The sequence below is a fragment of the Notechis scutatus genome, chromosome 3 (assembly GCF_049901735.1).
Source record: "Notechis scutatus isolate UNSWTSFEM ecotype Mainland chromosome 3, rNotScu1.2, whole genome shotgun sequence".
Taxonomy (NCBI): domain Eukaryota; kingdom Metazoa; phylum Chordata; class Lepidosauria; order Squamata; family Elapidae; genus Notechis; species Notechis scutatus.
Genome location: NC_142011.1, coordinates 11,519,042 through 11,542,354, shown reverse-complemented (window position 1 = coordinate 11,542,354; position 23,313 = coordinate 11,519,042). Strand labels below are relative to the sequence as shown.

The 23,313-nt window shown below is 39.6% G+C and overlaps 1 protein-coding gene across 6 annotated transcripts in view; it reads left to right on the top strand.

Annotated features, from left to right (window-relative positions):
- The window catches only part of OSBPL2 (oxysterol binding protein like 2), a 69,564-nt gene that overhangs the window by 12,070 nt on the left and 34,181 nt on the right, over nucleotides 1-23,313 (top strand). For 3 of the 6 annotated variants that reach the window (XR_015748420.1, XM_026664889.2, XM_087959201.1), the window contains exons 1-4: nucleotides 11,069-11,147; nucleotides 19,671-19,806; nucleotides 21,444-21,519; nucleotides 22,174-22,308. Coding sequence is in view for 5 of the 6 variants with exons in the window: in XM_026664889.2 (XP_026520674.2) it covers nucleotides 11,108-11,147; nucleotides 19,671-19,806; nucleotides 21,444-21,519; nucleotides 22,174-22,308 (387 nt within the window). In the remaining variant the exon portion in view is untranslated. Of the gene's footprint in view, nucleotides 1-5,579; nucleotides 5,653-6,345; nucleotides 6,482-11,068; nucleotides 11,148-19,670; nucleotides 19,807-21,443; nucleotides 21,520-22,173; nucleotides 22,309-23,313 lie in introns of those variants that run through there. The other 3 variants (XM_026664890.2, XM_087959203.1, XM_087959202.1) reach the window with 2 other exon arrangements.

Below are 23,313 nucleotides of genomic sequence, written 5' to 3'. Positions count from 1 at the left end.
TTGCCAAGGTTGGACACCCCTGCTCTAAATATTGCCATCTGGTGGGACCTAGGAAGCAGTGCCTTTTCCGTAGTAGCCCCTGCCCTATGGAACACTCTGCCCCCTAAAGTTTGGCGGGCATCTACCCCTCTAGTCTTCCATAAAATCTTGAAGGACCCGGCTTTCCCCCCAAGTGCTTGGGATGAGATTGATGACTGTATGTCAGAAGCTTGACTTGGTACCAGTGTTTTGTTTTTAATGAGTTTGGTTTTAATAGGGTTTCAATGTTTTAATTTTTGATTAGGAGCCACCCAGAGTTTGTTATAAGACGGCAGATATAGAAATGCTTTAAATAAATAATAGAAACATTCCTACTAATGAACCAATTGTACAAAAGAATTTTGGATTGTTATTAAAAACTTGCATGTATGAGAATGCAAAAAGCCCATTATAGAGGCTTTTTATTGATTGTTTCATACAATTTAGAAGCCGCTCATTCCCAAATGACTCTGGGCTACTTAGACTTTTTAAAAGCAAGAAACATAAAGGAACAGATCATCACTCAGAAGAAGAACCATACAGAAAGCAATAAAACTGACAGAAGTTTGACAACCCACCCTATTCCAGGGCCTGGGATAAATGTATTTGTATATTTGTGTATTTATTTGTATCCCATCTTTTTATTATTACTTTTTTACAAACATCCCACCTGCTTTCTAATTTCCTCACGACAACCCTGTGATGTGAGTTGGGCTGAGAGTAATTTGTCCAAGGTTGCCCAATTGGCTTTCATGACTAAGAAGGGACTTGAACTCATGGTCTGCTGCTTTCTAGCCCGGTGCCTTTCAAAGTTTTTCTGAAAATCAAGGTGGGAGCCATATAGATCACTGGGAAGATATCATACCTTTGAGCAAATCCAGAAAAGACATACAGGTAATCATCAACTTACAACTAGTTACTTAGGGACTGTGATGACTCCCTTGGGCGCTTCCCCAGACACCTCTCCAGATGTCAGCTTGGAAGATGAACTGGTTCAGGGCACATCAAGAGGGGAGTTGGTCAATGGCTCTGAGCAGCCATGTGAGAGAGATTTGGCTGAAGCAGAGCTGTATCAGGACAGTCCTGAGGCTTCAGGTGGGGAAAGCATGCAGCTGCAGCTGATTAGTGATGAGGAAGAGGAACTGCCTTCTGTACTGATCTAAGAACATGTAGGGAAAAGGCAGGAGCAGTGAAGGTCAGCCAGATTGCTTGCAAGGAGGCAGCCTTGTCCTTGGTGAGCTGTACCAAAAATTAACTATTTAGCATAGTAGACAGATGGAAGTGATGCTGGGAGCAATGTGTTTGTTTTCTTGTTGTGTGTTCTTGCCTTGAACTTTAGATGGTGTCTCTTCAGCTGTTTTACCTGTGGGTTTGCCTTTGCCTTGGGAACTTCCTTTTGCCTGGTTACTGTACTTGCCTTTGCCTTGAGGACTAGTGTTGGCTTCATTTGAGTAGCCTGTGGAACTCATTGGGGTTGAATTGGTGCTGGCACAGGGAATTCCTGGGGAATACCAATTCAGGCTCAGAAGCCTTAATAAAGTCTCCTTACACCTGAGGTGTGTGTGTGTGAGAGAGTGGGATAGCACATGGACTCCCAAAAGGTACTGAAGACCCAATTCTGAAATTGTGATGGCCCCCTGCAGTCCTGAGACCTGCATTTATGGCTATTTGCAACATCCCACGGTCATGTGACTGACCTGTGACATTTTTGCAGAAAGCCAACATTTACTTCCTCTTTTTGATTTTGATTTTTATGCCCCTATTTATACAAGCAAGGATTGTATTAGCTCTTTTGACTGCTGTTGCACACTGCTGGCTCATATTTAAGCGATATTTTAGCCAGCCAAACGTAAATTCATTTATACTATAAACTCACTCGCCAAAACCAACACCAACCATAAGAACCTCCGTTGCCGCCCTGACCTAACCATACAGCAACGTGCCCGCTCCCGTGCACTCTGCATTGAACTCAAAAACCGTCTAGACAATGGAGAGAAGGACCTGTACATTGACTACCATGCTGACTGTATCAAAAGTAAGCCACGCAACCCAATACTCAGCTTCTACCCTCAACGACAACACTACCTCAACCGATCCACCATCACCCAAGATTAGGCACGCACGCCCCAACTACCTCAATTCCAACTACTGCCGGACTTAAATGCAAACTACTCAATGCAAGAAGCCTCGTGAATAAAATACCTGAATTTCTCATCCTCCTAAATATGGCTAACTTCGACATTATATTTGTCTGTGAAACATGGCTCAATGCATCTCTCCCGACTCCATTACCACAGTAAGAGACTATCATGTTTACCGATCAGATCGTGAAAATCGTCGAGGAGGTGGTGCTATATTCTATAAAAATCCTTACATCTAAAAATATCCAAGTTACCCAGGAGCTTGCTCTTCCTGAGACCATCATCTGTGAACTATCCTTAAATATCACAATTCGATTCTTACTATGTTACAGAGCACCTGATTATGACATCGAACATGTAAACAAGCTAAATACATTACTAACATGGGCTGCATCCTGCCCATACCCTTTTATCTTTCTTGGTGATTTCAATCTACCTCATATTGACTGGACCCTAAATGATTGTACAACTGAAATCATACACACAACCTTCTACAACGCTATTACAAATCTGGGACTGGAACAACTAGTAACCAACAACACTAGACTAAACAACTGCCTCGATCTCATCTTCTGCAATAGTTTGAATTTAATTTACGGAATACAAACTAAAGAACCCTTTTCCAGTAGTGACCACAATATGATTGACTTTTGTCTCAACATACGTCCACACAAAAATCACCACAATGATGTAATCCCCAATTGTAACTTCAAAAAGGCAACTATGATCTTATAGACAACGATCTCTCATCCCTGGATTGGCAATCTCTATTCACTGGATGCAATACTGTTGAAGACCATTACAACATATTTTTACTTGAAGTCAAAAGAGTCATCAAACTATATGTACCAACAACAACTCCCAAAACAAAACAAAAAAGCAGATTACCCATATCAATAAGGAAACTTCAATCCAAAAAGAGATCACTCTGGAGGAAAAACAAATCTGGTCACGTTACCAATTTCAAAAACCGATACAAAAATTTATGCCACCAGATAAAGACCGAATGCACCAATTATCACATTAAACAAGAGGAAAACCTTCTAAGCACCAATTCCACCCGTGCTTTTACAATTTTGTAAACAACAAACTAAAAGACTCAAGGTCCATCCTCCCTTGATAGGACCTGATGGTAAAGACTGCAACGACGACACCATTAAAGCCAACATCTTTAACACATTCTTCGCTCAGTATTTGTAAACAGCAATGGATCATGCCCAGTATTTCCTAGCCATACCACAGATAACAATAATGATCTAATACATATCGATTTCACAGAAGACAATGTTGAAAAATCACTACGTAATCTAAAACCATCTCTATCTATTGGACCGGATGGAATATGTGCCTACTTCTTAAGAAAGCTATCCACTGCCATAGCCAAACCTCTAAGCATAATCTTTGAAAAATCTTTCAGGACCAGCTCCTTGCCTAACCTATGGTCACAAGCCACAGTCATCCCCATCTTCAAAAGGGAGACCCAAGCCTAGTTGAAAATTACAGGCCAATCTCCTTATGCTGCGTCACCTGTAAAGTCATGGAATCAATTATTAACCAATCCATCATCCTCCACTTAGAGACAAATAACCTACTCTCCAATAAACAATTTGGTTTCAGAAAAAAACTATCCTGTAATCTACAACTCTTACACTGCAAAAACATATGGACGACACAACTCGACCAGGGCAAAGCAATAGACGCAATCTACATAGACTTCTGTAAAGCCTTTGATTCAGTGGTACACGACAAACTACTCCTAAAAATAAAATCCTATGGTATCTCTGGACAACTGAATAACTGGATAGAAGCATTCCTGTCAAACAGACAACAAATGGTCAAAATTGGAAGCGCCCTATCAAATTCTGTACCTGTCAATAGTGGTGTCCCCCAAGGCAGTGTTCTAGGACCAACTCTTCATACTCTACATAAACGAACTCTGTGATCATATTAAGAGCAATTATGTTCTCTTCGCTGATGATGTAAAGCTGTTCAATACCACAGACAATACTGCTACCCTACAAAAAGATCTTGACTATGTATCTGAATGGTCAAACAAATGGCAACTTCAAATCTCAACAAATAAATGCTCTGTCTTACATATTGGCAAAAAAATCAGAAAATAAAATACAAGCTGAATAGTCAAGAACTTGTTGATGACCCTAGCTCTGTAAAGGACCTTGGAATACTCACCTCTAATGATCTAAGTGCTAGAGCCCACTGCAACTACATAGCCAAAAAGGCATTAAGAGTTGTTAACCTAATCCTACGTAGCTTTTTCTCTGGTAATATCACACTACTAACCAGAGCATACAAAACATTTGCTAGACCAATACTCGAATACAGTTCATCAGTCTGGAACCCACATTACGTATCTGATATTAGCACAATTGAGAAAGTCCAGAAATATTTCACAAGAAGAGTTCTCCACTCCTCTACTCGTTGTAGAATACCTTATGCCACCAGACTTGAAATTCTAGAACTAGAAAACCTTGAATTACGCCTGCCTTCGGTCTGACTTAAGCATGGTATATAAAATCATACCTTGCAATGTCCTACCTGTCAGTGAATACTTCAGCTTCAACCATAACAACACAAGAGCACACAATAGATACAAACTCAAAGTAAACCGCACCAAACTTGATTGCAGGAAATACGACTTCAGCAATAGAGTGGTCAATGTCTGGAATACTCTACCCGACTCTGTAGTTTCTTCCCAAACCCCAAAAACTTTAACCTTAGACTGTCTACTATTGACCTCACCCCTTTCCTAAGAGGTCTGTAGGGGGCGTGCATAAGCGCACCAACGTGCCTACCGTCCCTGTCCTATTGTTTCTCTTATTCTTTTATTTTTCTTATATGTACCCATTTCATGTATTCACAACTATGTATATACTTATACTTATTATCTTGTAAACAATTGGCAAATAAATTAAGTAAATAAATAAATAAATAAATAAATAAATAAATAAATAAATAAATAAATAATAATAAATAAATAATAAATAAATAATAAATAAATAAATAAATAAATAAATAAATAAATAAATAATAAATAATAAATAAATAAATAATTAGTAAGCAAGCAAGCAAGCTTTATAGGGAATGACGTGCACCTTGAATTGCACCAGAAAGCCAACTGGCGAGCATTGGAGTTTGCACAGCACTGTGGTCACATGGATGTAGCAAAGCATTCCTTTTACTGCATGTGCTGTGGTTCATATACTCCATTATTCTGTAAATAGAATCATTAGAAATATCTCACTTGTTTGCCGATCTAACAAAAAATAAGATTTGACAGCTAAACTAACATTATGATCACAAGTTCCACTTTTTTTTACAACCCGATTGTGCTCAAGGTTAACTTTTAAAAATATCCTAGCTGTTTTTTATGTTTCAATACACCGTTTTCCTATGTTTTAACATTACCGGTAGTCCTTGGCTTATGGCCACACATGAGCCCAAAATGTATGTAGCTAAGTGAGCAATTCGTTAGGTAAGTTTTGCCCCATTTTACGACTTTTCCTGCCACGTTTGTGAAGTGAATCACTGCACTTGTTAAGTTAGTAACACTGTTGTTGAATGAATCTGGCTCTCCCATTGACTTGGCTTGTCAGAAGGTCACGAAAGGGGATCACATGTCCCTGGGATACTGCAACCATCATAAATATGAACCAGTTGTCAAGCATCCAAATGTAAATCACATGACCATGGGGATGCTACAATGGTCATAAGTGTGAAAAAAGGTCATAAGTCACCTGTTTCAATGCCAGTGTAACTTCGAATGGTCACTAAATGAACTGTTGTAAGTTGAGGACTACCTGTATTAAATTCCCAGAGCAGTAGTCTAAAAACTCATCTCACTCTCCATGACTGAGGTGGAAGAACAGAATTTGCTAAGTTTTAATTCCTCAATTTTGTGCTGAAGTTTTCTTTTTAAATTCCTTAGTTTGAGAAGGCTGATTTAGACAAAACCTGGCAAGGAGATGTCGCAAATCAAAGTAGTCTGCGCGCTGAAATTGTTTTAATTTATTTTATGAAGTTGCCCAATGTAATTACATTGTAGAAATTTCATATGAACTAATTACATTGGGTAACTGCATGAAACAAATTAGGGCTGGGTCTTTGAGATAACCCAGATATAAATAAAGAACATTACTTATTTTTATTTTTCCTCCTCTCTCTACAGGACATCTGGAGCTATTTTGCTTTCATTGAAAACGTGTTCACATCAATAACAACTATGCATTAATGAGATACTGAAGGGAGAGAAAGACCAACTAAAAGAATGAATAGTGAAGAGGAATTTTATGATGCTGTCACAGGTAAGTTAACACAGCATAAAGTCAAAATTGATAAGAAACCAGGATCCTGTGTTTCTGTCTTGTGGGGCCTATAACATCTGCTGGATTCCCCCCTTGTCTATTCCTTATGCCTTCAAACTTTTTCTTTCAACAAAACAAACCTCTCTCATCGCATAAGGCAGAGGTCTCCAAACTTGGCAACTTTAAGACTTGTGGACTTCAACTCCCAGAATTGAAGTCCACAAGTCTTAAAGTTGCCAAGTTTGGGGACCCCTGGCATAAGGCCTTGATAGGAGCCTAGTGGAGGAGCAGAACCACCATGATCTCATCACCATACCTCCTGCTCCTGAGTCAACCAATGCTTTAGCAGCAGCCTTAGTGAAAGAAGAGCCCTTGGAGGTCCTAGTAGCCTGCTGTCCTCTCTCTATTGCTCTTCCTACTAGCGAAAGAACCCAGAATGAACGAGGTGCTCAGGGAAAGGGGTACCAGTTTATCAAGCGCAAAAAAAACAACACCCAGGGTCACATGTGAAGGTCCAATTTAACTGATTTCTTGCCAAACAGAATCTTCTCAACTGATAGTTAGTACCTGCTTGGAGTCAGATAGGAATCTACAGAATTGAAGGGGGACTTGTAGCTATGTAGGGATTCTAGGCTGATTCCTCTTTTAACTCCATCTCCCAGATTCTGCCACTCCTTTTCTTATAGTGCTTTGATTATTCCCAGGTTTGTCTGAAACGGTTTAGGGTCTCCTGCTTGAGGCGATCTCCAGGTCTCTCCCAACTGTTATTCTGCTTGTTTTGCAAATTGTTAGGCAATTATTTTTGCTTAGGAAATTTCCTTCCTTCCTTCCTTCCTTCCTTCCTTCCTTCCTTCCTTCCTTCCTTCCTTCCTTCCTTCCTTCCTTCCTTCCTTCCTTCCTTCCTTCCTTCCTTCCTTCCTTCCTTCCTTCCTTCCTTCCTTCCTTCTTTCTTTCTGATGAAAAAGGAGATAAAAGCAAATTCTCGGAACCTCATGGCATTCATTCTTAAATACCTCAATTTAGTACCCTAAACTCTTAACATGATTAATGTTAACTTTGTAACCTTGCCCCTCCCAGGCTGTTTCACACATTACTAGTTTTCCATACAGATAAAAATATTATTTTGTAAATGAGGTTCAATTATAATACAGTTAATTCTCTCTCCTTCCCTCTCCCTCTCTCTCTTGAAATCTATTGCATGTCAGATTATGAAGATGAGTGTTCTTGTTGCTTTCTCACATACTCTAATAACAGACTAAGTGCTCCTGTGCTGACGAAAATAAACCAGAAAAAGATGCACCGAAAACAAAAGAAAAAAAAAAACTAGCACTCTTGAACACTTGGTCATGCATTCTTAGAAATACCCACAGCCCAGAATATTTGATGGCCATCCAGAGCCTTGCCGTATTATTTTAGAAAAGCAACATGCAAACATGAAGAATTAATTGGCTCCTTTGGCTTCTTAAAGCTTACATCTTACAAGAAGGCATAACCAGATGGCCCTTTTCTTGTTACCACATTGAAAACTAGGGTCTAATGGTAGTTAAATAGCTATGATGGTGATTAGGGGAAAAGGCAAAAGGCATATTTCGGTTTTAGATAAGCGGTCTCAGAGCTTTGTGAGGGATAGAGGAGAAAACAAAAACTAGAAAAACAGGTGACTGCCGTTTTTAAAACCAATAGGGAATATTAGACCGGTTTGGGAGAGTCAATACACTGGTTACTCTAGATATTTTTTCCTTTGTTTCTCAAAACATATTTCACCCTCATTGAGGCCATGCTAGTACAAACATAGGAGAAAATAGCATTAAGTCCCAACACATTAAAAAAAAGCTATTCCAGAAAAATCTGCAATTAAACTCGTTGAGTTAGCAGCTTTATAAATAGAGACGGCCTTGTTTTAATTACAGAAGAGCATGAAGAGAATGAAGTGCTGTCTGAAGTGGTTTAAAACCCAGGAATAGATTTTGCCACCCTGATAAACTGGTAAAGAGCTGTCTTTTTTATGACACAGCACCTTGGTTTGATTTGTTCTGGCTATTGTTGATTGTATCTCCCTTTCTGTAGAGATTGCATTGACTGAAAATAAAAACAAATTTTGCACTACTGAAATAGCCGGCGTAATAATAATAACGTTGACTTATGTTATTATCTAAAAAACGAATGTGTTAGTGGTATTCTTGACTTTTTGTGGAAACTGTACAATGTGTCAGGATACCCAAATCTTGACACTCTCTGTTGGCATTGTAACATCCTCCATGCCAAGGACTCTTTGTGGAAACTCCTGGTGATGCTGCTGCTGCGTCAAGGCTGCTTTCAAAATGACGTATTTAACTCGGAGGCGTTAATGAAAGAATCCTTCCTTGCTGCGTTGCATCTCTTAATAATCTTGGCTGGGCGGTGTAAACAGGGCAGGGAGAGTTGCCTGCTTGCTTAGAGAACAATTCCTGTGCTTGAGTTTCTAGGTGGAGATTTTTTTCTTCTTCTTCCTCCCGGATTGTTGATCTCAAACTGTGAGCTTTGCTTTGCTAAGAGGTTGAACCTTTCACTCAGGAATTCTTGACAGACAATTGACATTCAGGTTGAAAAACTTTTCCCTTGCGAGAGCAAGAAAGCAGCTTTATTTTCTATTTGCAGTGTTGGTGGTGGTTTTTTCCCCCCTCATATGCCATAAAAACAGATATCACACACACACACACACACACAGAGAGAGAGAGAGAGAGAGAGAGAGAGAGAGAGAGAGAGAGAACAGGTAGTCCCCGACTTACGACCACAACTGAGCCCAAAACTTCTGTTGCTAAGTGAAACATTTGTTAAGTGAATTTTTGCCCCATTTTACGACTTTTTTGATCACCGTTGTTAGGTGAATCACTGCAGTTGTTAAGTGAGTAACAGGATTGTTAAGTGAATCTGGCTGCCCTATTGACTTTGCTTGTCAGAAGGTTGCAAAAGGAGATTACAGGACCCCAGGACACTGCAACTGTCAGAAATATCAATTAGGTGACAAGTGTCTGGTTTTTGATCATGTGACTCTGGGGTTGCTGCGACATTTGTATGAAAAATGGTCATAAGTCACTTTTTTCAGTGCCGTTGTAACTTTGAATGGTCAGTAAATGAACTGTTGTAAGCTGTGGAAATGTTTCCTACAGCCGGAAACGACTAACATATATGTGCGAGGGGAACCTTTACCTTGAAACTGTGGACTGTGTGTGTATGTGTATATACATAACACACACACAGACACACACACACACGCACACACACATATATAATTGGTGTAGAAGTGGTACTTTGAAGCGATTCTTGCTCTACTCTATTTGATCATTTCATCAACATTTCTTTTGCTGTTTATGGACCTCAGTTTATAATAACTATAAGAGTACTACTGCGAGAATCCAATATAAACTGATAATTTCTTCTCTTCCTAAATAGACTTCTGAGTACCTAAAAGTTGAAAATTTGAACTTGCTAGTGGTTTAACAGTACAATAGTTTCCAACTTCTCTAATAAAAGTTGCATGCAAAATACTCTCGTGTCATTTTTCTTATTGCTGAATTCCATATTTCATTCTGGATTGTTGCTTAGTAATAACATGGCATTTATATAAAAGTTCTTATAGAAAACATAGCTATACTCCAGGATTCAGAACCACTAGATCTGGAAGTGGCCAACAGCTAAGATAGTTTTGAAGGGTCAGCTTGAATAATTCATGAATGCTGTTAGTTTAGATAACTGCATCTCCAGTACCATAAAAACATGATTTCTGAATGTTTCTGTCCAACCATAGAGTTCTAGTCTAGGTTGGCTCTTATCTTCTCAAGTGCTTGTGAAAAACATGTTCATGTATATAACATATGGAAACAAATGATTAGGTCAAAGAACTGGCCATGTTTTTCTTGGGTTGCAGTTGATAGGGCTTGGTGAATTACATTCTACTAAGCACATTAATTTGTAAGAAATATACTGATTTGTTTATTTATTTGGCTTTGAACTACTGTAGAAATTACTAAAAGAATATGTAATTGCAAATTATTAGTATTAGTATATTATTAGTATTAGTATATTGTGTGTGAGTAAGTTATATATTTTTTGCCTTAAGTATGTTCAACTGTAAGGGTCAACTTTCCAGAAGGATTTTGACAAACTGAAAAAAACTTTGGATTCTGATGTTGTTTAAACTAAAGGCCATATCTGCAAATACAATAGGCTATGATTTTTAATGTTACAGATACTGCACTTATAAGTCTTTTCTCATGTGCCTTTTACTTTCCTCAATGTCAGAAGAGCATGGACTATTTGTTTAACATAATCTTTAACTGTTTATTGTTATAGCACATATATTTTATAATTTATGATATACATAGCCTTTAGAGAAACAGATCTTTTTTCCCCCTAGTTCTGTGTAGCTCCTTTGTTAGTTACCGTACTCTAAAATATTTGTGATTAAAAATAAAACTCCATCACCTTGCCCCTTGGCTTTTATGTGGCATTTAAATATAAGTTACTTCATTTCAAAGGGTAGTCTCATTCCTTTTATAATGTACTATGATGACTCAGGCCGGCTCACCTTCCTGAATCACTTGGAGGTGGAGCTTAGTCAAATGAGGTCTGCTGTTACTTTTCAAGATGTGGAAGAAGAAGAAGACTTCTAAAAACAAGCTTGCTCGTAAGTCACCATTTCTCCCCTTGTTTTTAATACCAAAGACACCATTCTTACAATCTACGGAAGCACATTCAACTCAATTCTGAGTGGATTATGCTGTGGAGTGTTTGCTGTTTAAGGAGTTAAAAGGAATGATATTGTTGCTATGGTTGATAAACATCTCAAGAAATCGGATGAGTTCTTGCGTGTTGGCACTCCAACCTTCGGTGGCCATGAAAGCCAAACCTAACCTTGATTGTACTTTTTTTTTTGTTTATGGTTAGATTTTCTCTCTCTTTTGCAAACTTTGCTTTAGGTCTTCTCTTGTTGTTTGAAGTTTGAGATGTGTGAACAGAGAACAGCAATACTGTATTATTTTGATTCAGCTCTTTGAGATGTCATCAGTTGTCTTTACTTTTAAAATGATAAGAAACTAGATAGAGCATCCAATCATGGGTTCTCCAGCGTAATGTTTGTTTTATATATGCAAGGGATATATGTGAGTGAAAAGAAGTTGGTTGGTTTTTTGGGCGGAACAGTGTCAGTGCTTTTTGTTAATTTGTGAACTTTAATTTGGTTTCTTCCTTGTTAAGCTCTGTAATTAGCTTTAGGAATACAAATATCCAGATCATCTATAATTACGTTTATGTGCAAATTAACCTTTGAAAATTTATCTCTATGGCTGTTAACTGAAAAAATATTGTTGGTTGTAAAAGTATTGTTGGTTGTATGGAAGTTTGAGGTAACTTAAGTTTATGCTGTTTAAAAGTTTAAAAGCTTAACAAAGTTTAAAAAATTTAAAAAAACTTGCCAAAGTATTTACATTTTAAGGTCCACACTTGGTCTAACTATTTGATATGAAGAAAAAGATAAAACTCTTTGACTGTTTGAGGACCTTGCAACCCTCCTTCTGAATTTTATTATGTTTACTGAAAATTGATGCCTATAGTTTCCTACCGTTTTGAGGAGAGAAATACAGAAGTGATATATTTCAAGCTGTACTATAGACACAATTCTAACAACATCCTCCCATATATCTGGAAAATCCCAGCCCTGTCTAGTTTGGGGGTGCCCTACTCCTTGTATCCCTTGGCCTGAGGACATGTATAAAATAATGCTTGAGAAATCGCCCACCCTGAAGTCTGTGTTATAAAAATAATGCTAAGTAGATAGGTAATGAAGTGACATCACTTATTTAGTTTTCAAGCTTCAACAAAACTTGCACAGGACTGATGTGACTACTCTTTCCGTTCTCTTATTGAAACAGTTGCTGAAAATAGGGCCATACACCTTTAGACAGTCCATGATATGGGACTTTTTCAAGGTTATTAGAAAGTCTTCCAGTCCTTCAGATCCTTTCCTGGTATGAGACTCCATGCCTACAATATAAAATGTGCTGTAGGGTCTTTGGTGGTCTCTGAGTACAGTGGTTTTAATGCATTTCATTGGTAATGAAACATAATGCACCAAGCTCAGAGACCACCAAGGACCCCATAGTTTATGAGAATGTCTGAGCTACAGACATTCTGATCTATCAATGTGCTGGGGAGATGTTTTTGCTACATATCAGTACATCACCAGTTTGTGTTTCCATACCCCCAAAGACATACATTATATTTATAATTCTTTTAAAAAATTGAATAATGTTTTGTTTGATTTGGATACCCATATGGTACATGGTACAATAGCAACATTTTCAAATGCCTTCCATGTATTTCCCACATACGTTAGAAGCAGCTCTTTTAACACCTATACAGGCTCCCATAAATGCCATTATTATTACAATACCAAAATTAAGTATTGGGATCCCTTGGGATCTGATTATCATTAGATAATTACAGTTGCTGGAATGTTATGATGTGGCACAAATTAATGTGTGACATCATCCTTTGCCCTGCCAAGGGGAATAATAGTAAAACAGGATTTCGCCACCTATAACTCTTTCTTTCAGAGCTGATGCTTCAGTTAAATCCTTTACTTCTACCCTAATCCTTTACTTCTCACAGTCTGATTAATTGATAGATCAGTTGATCGTTGATCAATAGATGTCAGGTATGAGGAAAACACACTGGACTTATCCTAATGTAATTGGATTGCACCAGGAAAATTTGTTCATATTGTTTTTTAACAGACAATAACTCTGTTTCTTGCTTGTCCTCACTAACGTAGTTAGTGAGTCTGTAAGAGACATTAGACCAAAAGCTTCTAGTTCACATATTTCTAACAGTTTGTTCTGGCTGTGCTGGCGCAGTGGTTAGAATGCAGTATTGCAAGTTAATTCTGCCTACAGTCTGGAGTTTGATCCTGACCGGCTCAAGGTTGACTCTCATTCCATCCTTCCGAGGTCAGTAAAATGAGGAGTTAGGTTGTTGGGGGTAATATGCTATCAAGAGTGGGCTGTAATACAGAGTGCTTATTGGTATTACATTATAGTCTGCTTTGTGTTTTTTAACATTCGAAGTATCTAAGCTTGTAAAGCGTGTGATGCACATGTAATGGTCACTACTTAAAATAGTCGGAATTTGTACGTGCCTGCAATCTGATTCACATTGCATAGTACAATTCAATAAATCTGGAGGACTTTCAAGTTGTGAAAAACTGACATTATTCATTATTGAAAAATAAGCAGTCTGAAGCGGAAACTAATGTTCTTGTTTGAGCATATTATACATCTCATGAATGCCAGTTGTGATATTTCTATGGTATGGCAGGAACTGACCATGTCCTTATTAAATCCAGATATTGTACAGTATGTGGTAATATTTCTCCTGTATTGCATCAGAAATTCTTTAAACCAAAACACCCACTGGTTTTGTGCATAGATTGTGTCAGGAAGTCTATATATGTGATAAACTTGTACAATATTCATATTTGGTCATGGATCAGAACTAAGTGGGACATAGGGACATAGTTGGAATATTAGAATATACCATGAAAAGGTTCGAAACAAGTGGAAGGCTTCCCTAAAAGAGAATTTTATTTATTTCTTTATTTATTTATTTTATTTATTTCTTTAACATCTTTTGCCTGTTGCATTAAGTCTTAGAAGATTGCTGGTTATGTCTTCGAATGTACTTTTGTCCATAAGTGTCTATGGAGATTCTCAGTCATCCAGGTCATGGTTGTCCCAAAGGTGCTTTTTCAAGAATTAACTGGACTTTCTTTGTTTTTTCTTTGAAGACACTTCGCTTCTCATCCAAAAAGATTCCTCATCCAAAAAAGATTGACTGAATGGGGAAGGATTTATATTCCTCACCATCATAGCACTCCCTATGGGAATCATTGAGGCCAATTGGAGGTTTATCTGTGCCCTCAGGGTCCACTGAATAGTGCAAATGAGTGTGGGGCCTTCTTGGAACTGTGCTGAGATAGGTGGTAGTGTATCCCTCATCTTCTGTTGAGAGAGGACTGTTCCATTTCTTTGACCCCTCTTTCAAACCAGTGGTCCTCTCTATTCAGAATGTGGACTTTGCCATCTTCAAAGGAGTGTCTTTTGCTTTTCAAATGCAGGTGGACTGCTGAACGGGTTTGTTCTCCTATGTTGTGCCATGCGCTTGTGAAGGGGTTGTTTTGTTTCTCCAATGTACAGATCTCCACATATGTCACTACATTGTGCTGCATTTTTGACCATAAGAGTGCACTCATAAGAGTCAATGGAAAAATACACAGTACCAACTGATTGTATATGCTGTACTTACCCATATGCCCTAGAATACTCTGAACCTCTTCAGATAGAGAAGAATGTGAAAGTCTTTGATAACATAAAAGTCATTTAATGCGTCTTTGCTGAGTTTTAAAGCATGATTCAGAACAGCTCTTCCTTACCATGTACTCTGCAGATCGGCCTTTCTCAACGGCAGTCCCATGTGGGGTCACTAGAGGTTACACAAGAGATTGTGATGTGGAAAAGAACTCATAACACATCATTTTTTTTTGAACTTCATAATAGTGCTTACAGTGGTGAGACTTCTTACGAGCAGCAGCTCAGCTGCCAGACTGCTGTGTTGCTGTTGTGGTAAATATTGCAAAACAAGATCAGAAGTATTGTGAAATGTTCTTATTTTTTAAAATCATTTTTTGGCAGGGGGGTCTCTGAGTCCTTGCACATGATTCTGTGGGTTCCTTGAGGGTCATGTGATGGATTGTGCCTCTGAAAGTGGAGGTGGTGTGATAGTGAAGAGTCAGTTTCCAAGGAAAGAAGTAGCACACTCCATGGAACAGAGGCCTCCCAACTTGGCCTTAGGACTTGTGGACTTCAACTCCCAGAATTCTGGGAGTTGAAGTCCACAAGTCTTAAAGTTGCCAAGTTTGGGGACCCCTGCCATGGAGGATTGTGAGACAAGAGAAAACAGAGGCCAGAGCTGGACTGGAGACATAGGAAGAGAGTTAGGATAGTATTTTCCCCCCAGGACATATTTGTTAGGGTTAGAGTAATCTATATATATACTCCATAGGTTTATAGAACACAGGTGGTCCTCAACATGCAACCACAATTGAGCCTAACATTTTTGTTGTTAAGTGAGATATTTCTAAAGTGAGTTTTGCCCCATTGTAAGACATTTCTTTCCCACAGTTGTTTAAGTGAATCACCATAGTTGTTAAGTTAGTAACCTAGTCGTTAAGTGAATCTGGCTTCCCCCGTGACTTTGCTTGTCAGAAGATCGCAAAAGGTGATCGCATGACCCCGAGACACTGCAACCGTCATAAATACGGACCAGTTGTCAGGCGTCTTTATTTTTGATCACATGACCATGGGGATGCTGCAAAGGTTTTAACTGTGAAAAACTGTGAAAAATGGTCCTAAGTCACTTTTTTTCAGTGCTGCTGTAACTTTGAATGGTTACTAAATGAACTGTTGTAAATCGAGGATTACCTGTAATCTACAAGAATTAATCTGTAGAGTAATAGAGTAACCTATCGTCTACATAGGTTTAATTTGGTAAGATTCTGTCGATATGGTGTAAGCAGATAAAGCACTGAACTTCGGCTGGATTGTTGTACATCATCCTTGGCCTGGGCCTGATAGGTAGAAAGGCTACTCTAGATCAGGGGTGTCAAACTCAAGGCCCGGGGCCAGATCCGGCCCGCGGGGTGATTAGATCTGGCCCGCAGGGCCACCCTGAAAACGGCGAAAGACTGGCCTGCGGTGCCTCTGCCAGCAAAAACAGAACTCGGGTGGGCTGCACACAGCCCTCTTGAGCTCTGTTTTCATTGGCAGAGGGTTACTTACAGGAGGCCGTTGCAGCCGAAAACGGAGCTCAGGAGCCTGTTTTCTCTGGCAGAGGGCTCGGGCCACCACAGGCACCCCTGACACGAGTGATGTTGAGCTGACCACACCCACTCTGGGCACGCCCACTCTGGCCCTCCGAGGTAAAATACAATCCTGATGCAGCCTTCAATGAAATCGAGTTTGACACCCCTGCTCTAGATGTATTATGATTACAACTAGACATACTGTATTTTCTGGACTATAGAGCGCATCAGAATATAAGCCGCACCTACTAAATTTTAAAAGAAAAAAATATTTTTACATATATTAGCCGCATCAGACCATAAGCCGCAGATATATACGTTGTGAAATGAGATGTTTACACAGAAAGAGAAGAATGCTCTTCGCATGCGGCCAGACGTCTCCAACGTCTCACCATTGATTCATTAACTCCAAGCTTACGTGCAGCAGCTCTTTTTCCTTCCTGGATAGACAGATTGATTGCTTTCAACTTAGAAGCTGCATCATATAGTTTTCTTCGTCTACTTTGCATGATGAGGGTGTGAAAAATACTTTGCGTTCGTGCGTGTTGTGCTGCTTGCGTCGAGCGCGCCAAAAACTACCGGTAGCGTCTTCTTCTTTGCATTGATCTCTTGCGTCTGTCACGTTTTTGCACCCCCTGATGGCAGTTAGCGAAGAAAAATCTATAGATAAGCCGCATTGTTGTACAAGCCGCAGGGTTCAAAGCGTGGGGGAAAAGTAGCGGCTTATAGTCCGGAAAATACAGTAGTTTCTGCACTGACTAAAATCTCACTACATCCTGTCCAGAGTTAAAAAGACTGTTTTAAGTTGGTGACTGTCTATTCTTCCATGCCCTTGCTAGATAGCCATACCTCATTCCTGTAATGAAAATGAATATTAAATGGACAACTTCTAATCTCCTCTTTCCTTTTTAAAACTCTGTAAGCATCAACCTATAATTCATAAGCTGTTAACCTGAGATAAATGGCCTCTGACTTTGTTTACTTTTCTCCTTCATTCTCAACTGATATTACCCATATGGCAGACACAATTGAACCACCAGCCAGTTCCCTTACATATTAGTTTGCCTTTCAGGCTTTGGAAAATGAAATTGACATTTTCTACTAGACAGCTTGTAATCTAAAGTGAGAGGAATGTGGGTATGTTACCCAAAACAGTAGTAAGGACTGTGCCGACTTATTTACAGTGGTATATTTATTGTTTGTGTGCTGCCTTCAAGTCAGTGTTGACTCTCGGTGACTGCCTGAAAAAGTCCCTACATTTTTTACCCCAGGACAATTGTGATGCTCTTGTGGCAAGAGAAGCCAGTTTTGCAGGTAATCACGCATCAAGTGACGTACAGCTTTGTAGTCAAAACAATACTTTGAATTGCATCGACATGTCTGTTGGGATTCCATGCTGGACTCAAACCACAGGGAGAATGTGCTGTCAGTGCAAAGTGCCAGCACATGGGCTGCTACATGCTGTATCAGCTGCAGCTTTCAGGTAGTCTTCAGAGCAGTCCCACACAGAGCACATCGCAGTAGTCTAGGTGTGTGATAATGAGCCTGTGGGCAAAAGATCTCTTAGCCACCACCCCGCCCTGCTCAACTAGCAGCCACTTCAAAACCAGAAGTCTTTTAAGTCAGAGATCTGATAGTTCACAGAAGCGACACTGAGGCTCACACAAATTTCGTAGCTCAGAATTCTCTTTGAAAAATAATGACAGTTGCCATTACTATGATTCAAGCATCCTGTGTTGTGATGCATTGTGTTTCTTGGGGCAAAAAAAAAGTGATTTCCCTGGACCATAGCTGTTTAGCCTAGAAAACAATTTATATAAAGGAAGCAGTTTGGTGTCATACTTAACATGCTTGACCTAGGAATCAGCAGACTGAGTTCTAGACATTCCTTAGGAATGAAAGCCAAGTGGATGACTTTGGACCAATCACCAGCAGAATATGAGTTCCAGTCCAACCTTAGTCATGAAAGCTAACTGGTATCTTTGGACCAATCACCAGCAGAATATGAGTTTGAGTCCTGTCTTACACATGAAAGCTGATTGGGTGACTTTGGGCCAGTCCCTCTTTCAGCCCAGCCCCCCTCAGAGAGTGGTTATTCTGGGGAGACAGTTTGCCACCTTGGGTTATATATAAAACAAAAGAGGGATAAAAATCTAATGTTAAAGAAAAAAAAACCACCATACTTATACAACCACACTGTGGCTGTGCCACTTTTTACCTGAATACTTCTCCTTTTCCATGATTTTGTTCAGGTACTCCTCATGTTATGACTATTTGTTAAGCAACGGTTTGAAGTTATGAATGGTACTTAATTACTTGGTCCCTAAAGTTAATCGTTATTGCAGCATCCCCGCAATCATGTGAATAAGATTTGGGCATTTGGCAGCTCCCCTTAACTTAACAACTGCAGGAGAGCTTCAATCCCCATCTCTGCCTTTTTGCTGCAGTGCACAGTGGCACTCCTCCATGGCAGCTCTGGGGCTAAAGTAGAGGCCTTCAGCAATCTCAGCGGGCCCCCACTGTCCCCAGGCCTCTGCTTTAGCTATGGCATCACCACTGCCCAGAGTTGCTTCAAGCTTTGTACCGTGGCCACTCTCCCAGGGTACCAGTGCAAGACCCCAGTCAACCCACACCTCCCTGGACTCCACTCGCTCTGCTGTCCTGTGCTCTGCTCAACCTACGGGCCTTGCCACCTTGCCCTGCCAGCCTGCCACCCTCTGCTTGCTGGCCCTCTGGCCTGCCATCCCTCCAACTGACAGTTGCTATCTCTTGCTGGCCATACCACATCTTCCCGAGGCTGCTTGCACTATTCAAATAGCATGCGCTGTTCTCCAAATTGCTTTCCCATGGCATGACCTTATCACGAGAAGGCCTGAAAAGCCTGCCAAGGCATTGCGAAGAACGGCATGCTATCTGGGGAATGGTGCACACTTATTTTGAGAACAGGCTGGGAAATTCAAAGAGTTAAAGTCCATGCATCTTAAAAGTTGACAAGTTTGGAAAAACCTGGTATAAACTGTCGTACTGATTCTAGGAGCCTAACTTATCTAGATTAGATGGTCTACGTAAGCAGTCACCTAAAGGAGTAAGCGTAATCAACACAAAAGAATGGAATGTATGGTTCTTCATATTGGAGTAGCACGGAAAATTCAGTTTATGGCATTTACACTTGCAGTTCATATGCAGAGAAGTACTGTATTTCATGCTTGCTGCTTTCCATTACTGTATTATTTACAGGGCAACCCCCAGGGTCCCGTAAATATGGTTTCAGTATGGTTCACTTTCTTTACACAGGCTTTGATTCCGATAATTCTTCAGGAGAATTTTCAGAAGCAGTTCACAAAGTTGATGTGGATGACCACCCGAGTAACAGGACTGGAAAGCATAATGGCGACGGCCCAGTGCAAGAGAACGGAATCAAGAAACACAGGTGCTTTCTCTGAAACTGACCAAGTAGGGCCTCACATTTAGTAAAACAATTGCTTTGGTTGGGAATTTTTGCCAAGGAGACTAGATTTTTGAGAGTGAGCAGTGTGTAGACTTCATACCTGTATATGGAGAACTATTTTTATTTTGCTTTTTAATTTTCTTAATACTTAACAATTATTAGAATGATACATAAACTACAATAAACTATGAGTGAAACAGAGGGCAACTCAGGATGGTTTTTCAACACCAATGGTTGATTCATCATCAAAATGGGAAGTGAGAATGCTACACTTTGAGAATCACATCCCACAAGCAAACTAAAAAATGCAGTGGTACCTCAGTACCCGCTGGTAATTCATTCTGGAGGACATGACGAATTCTAAAACTGACCAGAACCTAGAAAATCACAAGACTTACTGCATGAACCTCTATTTCGGCTGGAAGAAATAGCGAGTCATGAGGCAGCCGACACCAGTAAGTTCTTCCTCACATGTTGACTACTGGGAGAAAGGCGAGTGCCAGGTGAAGATTCCTGCTTCAAAACATGTTGAATACCGAATTCAACAAGTTTTGAAGTAGTCGAACGCTGAGATAGACTATAAGTTCTTCATCTTTAGTTGGATTAAATGAATAAAAGTATTGATTTTAATTGCTTAATTGTGTGAGGTTTTTTTTTTTCATTCCAGAATTACCTAAAACAGTGTCTGTCAACTTTGGCAACTGTAAGATGATTGACTCCAACTCCCGGAATTCTCCAGCCAGCCATGTTGGCCAGGGGATTCTGGGAGTTTGAGTCCAGCCATCTTAAAGTTGCCAACCAAGGTTGAAAAACATTAATCTAAAAGAATGTTTAATTTTAAAGCTGAAGTTTTATTTGGACTTTGTTGGAAGAGTCATGTTAGATTTGCTCCCATTTAGTTTTCATTTCAAAAGTGAACTGATAGAAATCTAGTTCAGTTCATTAGGTGATTTTACCTTATTGCTTTGTGTTAAAAAAATAATACCTTACCCTTTTCTTGGAGATGAATCACATCATTCTCAATAGTTTGTACTAAATGATATTTACATTTTCAAATTTTAGAAATTGCTATCATCATGTTTAAAAGTGCACATAGGTTTGCACATGCCATATTCTTCGAGGCAGGATAATGCTCATATACTTTCATAATATTGCAAAGATAAAGCCAAAAGTGTCAGAAGGATCTTGGAAAAATTACTGAAAATATCCCAACAGGTGGTTTTCTTTTTGTACCTGTCACTTTAAAACTGTTCACCTGTACCAGGGGTCAGCAACCCATGGCTCTGGAGCCGCATGTGGCTCTTTCATCCCACTGCTTTGGCTCCACAATTGATAGGGCTTTCGGTTAGGACAGGGACAGGTAGAGGAAAAAGGACGCCGTGCTAGGAGGAGATTCGGGGGAGAGGGGACGGGAACGAACATCCAGTCGGCCCCAGAATTAAACTGGGGGTTTCCGATTAGGACCTTTGTGGCTCTTTAAGTGTTTACGGTTGCTGACCCCTGACCTGTACAATTGAAAAAATCCAGAAAATAGCTTTGTGTAGTGACCATTGCAGAATAATATTTAATGGAAAGTTAGGGAACCCTAGTATTAATATATTGATTTATTCTTTCTGCAGAACATCTTTACCTGCCCCAACGTTTACTAGGAGTGATTTCAGTGTCTGGGGTATCTTAAAAAAATGTATTGGATTGGTAAGTTGCTATGATATACTAGTATGGTTTGCTTGGCATGTTTGATAAATGTAGCGTGGAAATAAATCATGTGGATGGCAATAAACCAGATGGACGCAGTAATGTAGATTCAGGTGAATACATACGGAAGACAAATCAAACTCCTGGCAGTGGGCAGAATTAGCCTGCAATGCTGCATTCTAACCATTGTGCCACAGGGATGGATGGAAGCACTGTGAAAGCAGTATATCAGTCTAAGTGCTATTGCTAAGATGGCTGGACTTCAGCTTAGTAGAGTGGCATAGCTGGCTGGGGAATTCTGGGAGTTGAAGTCCATCTGAAAGTTGCTGAGGCTGTGAAACAATATATTTGAAATATAATGTGTGTAAAGCGGATAGGTGCGCATGTTGAGCAGAATGGATAGATTAAGAAGTAAAAATAACCAAACAGCAGCATAGCTATCTGTTCAAAGACTTCTTATGTTGAAAAAAATTGGCAGCATAATGTGTTGTGGCAACTGAAATAACATCCTTTCGCATTGTGTTTTGTTTGTCTGATGTTTAAGTAGTAGCAAGCTGTAAGGCAGATGTCTGAGGTTGATGTCTATTAATTGACTTGTTTAAAATTTGCTTGTGGAATCACGGTTTTGTATTTTTCCCCCTTCTTACTACTTAGGAGCTGTCAAAAATTACCATGCCCATTGCCTTCAATGAACCCCTGAGCTTCCTTCAACGAATATCAGAATATATGGAGCACACATACCTCATTAATAAAGCAAACTGTCATTTTAACCCTCTAGAAAGAATGCAGGTAAGATTTTTCATATTTGTATGGCTTTCTTGCATTAAGGCTTTCTCCTTGTTTATACTGCATAGTATCATAATAATCTTGTAAAAGTAGGGGTTTGTGTGAGGGGGAGGGAGGGAGGGAGGGAGAGAGAGGGAGAGGGAGAGAGACTCTATACTAGTAATCATGTTTGCTTTAAAAGAGAGAGCACTTATATAATAAGTTTTCAGAGTAGCTAGGTCACAACCAAGACTGAAGGCTAGCTAGTGACTCTAGATATTTTGTAGCTCCATAAAGCCTCTTCCAATGGGGGGTTCAGGCCAGGAGAGGCAGCTAGAAGTTTCCTGATCTGCAATCAGCACCTGACTGCAAGTTCTCAGAATACCAAGAACTATAGGAGAGATTTCCTGGCTGGCCTGATACTAAAATCCTCAAAGAGCACAGGAACTAATAGGTTGAACTTGCCTGGCAAGATTGCTATTATCTTTGTTGTTTGTTGAAACCTGTATGCCACCTGACTCTCAATACCTTGGGAGTATAACTGACAACAATCAAACCAAGAAATTGCAATGCAATAAAACATTAAAAGATAAAAGGTGATCAGTGCAACAGGCCATGTGGAACAAAGCAGGAAATCTCCATTGTTTGTTTTCCATGTTGTTTTGCTCAGTTACGCAATATTATTACCCTTGCTGTTCCTGTGAGTGTTGATGAATTATCTCTTATCTCTTAGACGTAGATGTGGGTCTCTATATCTTACTTGAATTTACTTGAATTTACTTAATTCTCATGTAGCCACGCTGTCATATGTATGAAAATACAAACCATGCACTGCAATCTAGAACTAAGAATCCCTCTCCCTCTCCTTATTCTTCGTTAGTGCGGTATTGGATTTCTACTGGCATCACATATTCCAAAACTAGTCAGACCTGGTCACCTTGTTCACAGTGGAGAAACTGGATCCATTTTGTCAAGACAGTTTAGATCAGGGGAAGAGGGTAGTCCTCAACTTACAATCACAATTGAGCC